The sequence below is a fragment of the Parasteatoda tepidariorum genome, chromosome 5 (assembly GCF_043381705.1).
Source record: "Parasteatoda tepidariorum isolate YZ-2023 chromosome 5, CAS_Ptep_4.0, whole genome shotgun sequence".
NCBI classification, from domain to species: Eukaryota; Metazoa; Arthropoda; class Arachnida; order Araneae; family Theridiidae; genus Parasteatoda; species Parasteatoda tepidariorum.
This window is the reverse complement of record NC_092208.1, coordinates 36,097,595-36,103,594: the sequence shown is the minus strand read 5'-3', so window position 1 is coordinate 36,103,594 and position 6,000 is coordinate 36,097,595. Positions and strand designations below refer to the sequence as shown.

The 6,000-nt window shown below is 22.8% G+C and overlaps 1 protein-coding gene across 2 annotated transcripts in view; it reads right to left on the bottom strand.

Annotated features, from left to right (window-relative positions):
• LOC107444931 (acid-sensing ion channel 1A-like) overlaps positions 1–6,000 on the bottom strand; it is a 108,098-nt gene that overhangs the window by 52,982 nt on the left and 49,116 nt on the right. For both annotated transcript variants that reach the window (XM_071181289.1, XM_071181288.1), the window contains exon 9: positions 708–819. In XM_071181289.1, coding sequence (XP_071037390.1) covers positions 708–819 — 112 coding nt within the window. The remainder of the gene's footprint in view (positions 1–707; positions 820–6,000) is intronic.

The following is a 6,000-nucleotide window of genomic DNA, read 5'->3' as shown; positions in this document are numbered from 1 at the left end:
TGTTATTCACCATGCCACATAAACAGTGTGATATGAATTATGAAATTTTTCATTAATATGCTATTATGAATTATCGTCTAAAAGATGATTCGCTCAATGATATAGGGCAAAGATAAGCTGCATAAACAGTGTGATATGAATTATGAAATTTTTCATTAATATGCTATTATGAATTATCGTCAAAAAGATGATTATTTAAATGATATAGAACTTAGATAAGCTGCATTAACAGTGTGATGCTGCAAGCAAATTATATTTACGATCAACTTGTTAGATAAGCAAAAATATTAAATGACGGTTGGGAACTCATTAAATTTGTTATAACAATAAAATATCTATTTTAAATGTTATTAAAAATATGATTACTGAGAAAAATTATTCATGTTGATAAATATATCTTAATATAATCCTAAGGAAAAGATAACAAAAAAAATTTTTTTTTTAATTCTTTATGGTCTTCTTCTCTTATTTTACACCCTGATAAGAAAATTTTAAAATTTAAGTTTAAGTGGGAGAGGAATCAACTAAAATATATTTAATAATAAACTCATTTTTCTATTGGAAGTTTAAAATTGAAAAGGTAACAAAATTCATGATATGTAACTGTTCAAAGTTCAATATGCTAATTCCTTGTTATGAAAATGATAGTAATAGTTATACATAAGAAAGATAATAAGAAACACCTTAAATTCTAATTTTTTACGTACCCAAGGATTCTATAGTACAGAAGATGCTTTCCATTGAATATGGTCTTAACACAAGATCAAGACAACCATATTTTTCTAAACTAATATTTAATTGGCATTCATTATAGCAATCCTAAAACACAAAAAACATGAATGAAATTCATTAAATTTAGAGTGTTATGAAGCTATACTTTAATCATATTTGTTTAATAGAAGGAAATAGATTATCTCATTAAATGTCATTAAATTAAAGATAGATATCAATGCAGCCAAATATATTTAACCTTACTATTACTGAGCAATTTTTAGCGAATTCCGATTTTAAAAAAATGAGCAGCCCAGATCATGTTGTTAAATAGATGGAATTTCTTGCTGCCAGCTGATGGTTTTATGAAAAACTAGTTGAATACCCGATTTTCGTACGGGTTGAGTGAAGAATAAAGTAATTAGGGAATCAGACCTGAAGAATACTACAAAATCATGCACAAAAACTGACAGGCATATGACGAGTCAAATAATAAAGATAATCATTTATTTGCCTATTTTTTATTATTTGTCGCTCTTCGTACTGGATGTACGTTTTTAAATTAAGCAAAACATATTTTTTACACTTCATTTCATCAGAATAATGATTAGCGGTTTTGTGGACTTAGCATCATGATAGCCATGTTTTACGGCTACACAACCACACAGAAAATTAACTAAAATTATATCGCCGAAATATTCTACTACCGTCCAAACTTTTCTCTCGATCATTCCAAAAAATAAAGTAAGACAACGAAAAACAATAACAAAAAATATAAAATATAATATAACAGTAGCAAAACATAAAGTGAAATATTATTATGATGAACGTTAGATAATATTACTTTGTATAGAATCTAGAATTGAGAAAAAAACAAATTTCTCTCTCTCTCTCTCTTTTAATATCTCTCTATTATTCGAGATTTATGCAATATAATATTAGATTTCTCTTATTTTTTGATGTTATTTAATGTTATCTGCGACTAGGTTAACTATGAATAGAATAAATACGTGAATTCAGATAACTTTAGGAATGCTACTGTGGAGATGTATTCCGCCTACTCTAGAACTTTTGTGTTAATCATCGAGTTTATCTTATATAACGAATAAAATATCATTTTTATGCATTTTTATTTTCTATCAACAATGATGCAATATTTAAAATATTTATTAAAACATAATTGTCAATCAGCAGTTTTAGCAAAGATGAAAGATCCGTTTTCCTGATATCTCTCTCGAACGCACGTAAACTACTTTTACATCTACAGAAGCCCAAGAGATTTTGAGCTCTCTGATTGGATTTCTCAGCATTGCCTTCTGTTACGTCTTTTTGTAACTCCTCCCCAACATCATTTCTCCGTAGTTTGTTCACAAAATGTAAATCAATCATAAACAAACTCCACTATATTTCTCATACTAATTTTAAGAAAAATGTAAAAGTTTTGTATAAAATATAAAATTGTGTCATCAATGCTTAATCAATAATAACACATCTATATATATATTTCTCTTACATGGCGACAAAAAAGCCTCATTACAACTCCCCAAATTGCAACGCTAGAAAATCGACCAATAATTGCCGCTAAAAATGTCACATGCCAAATCTAGCTGATGTGGCTCAACATATAACGCTTTTAAAAACGGAAACTGAATCTCTTCCGAAATTCACCCTATCAGCTGTGGCAATCTCATACTGTTAAGCTAGGCAGAAGTGAGTAGTCTTTGTCGATAGATCTCTATTTTAGTATTTTGTCGAAAGCGCCTTTTTTTCACGAATTTATATAGTATTACGAATTTATTCGACGAGAATTTATTTGACGATTTTTGATAAATTTATTTTAATGACTTAGTATTTACTATAAAGATGTAATTTTTCTTTTAAAAAAATTTTGTTACATGGATTTGAATGATTGTTTTGAATTCTTAGAATTTTGTGCATTTGCAATGTACCAAAGTTAGTAGCGAGCTTGGTTTGCGTAGCAATTTTCTGGGGTTGGCGAAAGTTAGCGAGCAGGGGGCGCAGTCCACTAGTTTATTTAAATATATTTACTTTAAATTTCATTCATATATTTTTCTTTAATTGTTTAAAATATTTTTTGTACGTTTCAGTTTAATATTTTTTAATGTTATGAATTTCTAGTAAATGCAATTTGAACAACCATGTTTTGGTAGAACATCAAATTAGCACAATAATAATTTTTAAATACAATTTAAGGCTTTATTAGCTAGCTTTTATATAATAAATATAAGAACTGATTAATATTCAAATTGAATAGTATTATGAATCTCTCCTTAGAAAATCTCTTACTTTATTTTATTAAGTATGATTGCAGAACTATTCAGTTAAGTTTGAATTTATTATATGAGATTTTAAAATGTATATAAATATCATTGTAAAATTATGTTTGATTATTTGAAAAAAGATTTTATCATATCTTAGAGGAAAATATTATTTTATAATGGAATTTGATTTCCCTGTTGTTTTTTTGTTCAACTACACTCTTATAAATATTTTTGCCGTACAATTCGAATTTTTTGAGAAACTAATTTTACATTTTTTCTGCGGCACTTTCATAATCACACTGTGTTGACAAACAAATAATGTTTAGAATTAAATAATAATAAAAAAATATTTACAATCCAATAGAAATGCACTAGAATTAATTAATTGTACTAGAATTTTTGTAAATTTATTCTTTCATTACTCAAGGTATTAATTTAATGCACAATTCATACTCATTCACTTTGATTTTGATGGGAATTGATGCTAGATTGCAGATGTTAAATGTTTTTCGGTATTAGAAACAAACAAACGAAAACATTAAAAATAAGTTGTAAGTAGGTAGGGTATAATGCAGATTATTTAGTTTTATTTTATAAAAATAGATGGGACCACTAATAAAAAAGTTAAATTTAAAACTTACTAATTTAAATTTAGTAATACACTAGAAATTATTAAATTATGAATTTAATTCGATAAGCATTAATTTAATTTCAAAAATATCAAATTAAACTTATAGAATTTTCATTTCATAGTGAATGTAAGAATTGAGCAAGGCAATTAAGCTTCGATTTCAATGTTACTCAATAATTTAAAGTGGTATTAGCTTCATAAGAATTCATGCATGTGAGAATCCTAAATTTAACAAAAAAAGCATTTTCCATTAAAATTAAATACAAATTTCTTCTTAAAATAACTAAACTGGTTACTTACCAACAAAAAAATCTTTCTCCTTGAGGTTTCGAAGTTCTAGAATTCTGTTTCGTAATATAGTAAGTTCCCCAAATTCTTTTACAAACTTGTAGCAATCTTCTAAATTTAGAACATTGCTTCTAAGGGTTATTTGGTGATATGGTTTTTACTTCATCTTTAAATGAAGAAGTCAGTTTCTCAGGCAAAAAAATTCACATTTTAGGATTGAAAAACAAAAACTGGAGTACAAAAATCGCTCAATGCTTAAAATAACAAGCATGGCAGAATGAAACAGCCGTACGTCACAGGTGTTGTCGAAAGAAATCCAATCAGCAAGCTCAAAATCACTTGGGGATACTATAGATGTAAAGAGAGTTTACATGCCTCCCGAACAATATATTTAAGAAATGCTTCGTGTTGGAGGTTACTAGTATAAAACGCTAGTATCTCTCTCTCTCTTGTAAATATTTGTTTGTTATTCACCATGCCAATTCTCTTATAGATTTGTATTATTTGTATCTATACATTACTACTTTGATTTTAAAATCCGTAAATGCCTTTCATCTGTATTCAATGCTCATCATTATGTCAAGTATAAAGACATTTCAAGATTTTGAAATCAAAGTAATAATATATAGATTGCAAGTAATACAAATCTATAAGAATAGCATTACAAGAGAGAGAGAGAGAGATGAAGAAAAAAACAAATGCATAATTCAAAATGAAGAATAAAACAAAGGGCAAATTATAGACATATGAAGAAGAAAAAAAAAAGAAGGGGGGGGGGAAATAATAAGTAAAAAAAATAACAAACAGTTTAGAAAAAAAAATAAGGGATGAGATTTTATTTAAAAAACCGGAAATAAAAGATATAATCTTTTCATCAGCCCACACGTTTATATTCGTAAAACAGAGTGCTTTCTGATATTGTATCAATGAAGCCAAAGCAAAATATATTTATGCAATAATGTGAGGAGCACTCAAAAAAATTTTTTATAAAAATTACAACAAATAAAATAGAACCCAAAAAGTAAAAATAACATGTAAAAACATAAAATAAAAAGAAAAAACAGTATAAAAATGGACTATAAAGCGAGTAGCGAAATCAGATCAACTTACATGGACGGAAATTTTTCAAGAATGATTTAAAAATGTTTTCCCACAAAGACTTTTCTTAACTTATATNTATATATATATATATATATATATATATATATATATATATATATATATATATATATATATATATATATATATATATATATATATATATATATATATATATATATATATATATATATATATATATATATATATATATATATATATATATATATATATATATATATATATATATATATATATATATATATATATATATATATATATATATATATATATATATATATATATATATATATATATATATATATATATATATATATATATATATATATATATATATATATATATATATATATATATATATATATATATATATATATATATATATATATATATATATATATATATATATATATATATATATATATATATATATATATATATATATATATATATATATATATATATATATATATATATATATATATATATATATATATATATATATATATATATATATATATATATATATATATATATATATATATATATATATATATATATATATATATATATATATATATATATATATATATATATATATATATATATATATATATATATATATATATATATATATATATATATATATATATATATATATATATATATATATATATATATATATATATATATATATATATATATATATATATATATATATATATATATATATATATATATATATATATATATATATATATATATATATATATATATATATATATATATATATATATATATATATATATATATATATATATATATATATATATATATATATATATATATATATATATATATATATATATATATATATATATATATATATATATATATATATATATATATATATATATATATATATATATATATATATATATATATATATATATATATATATATATATAT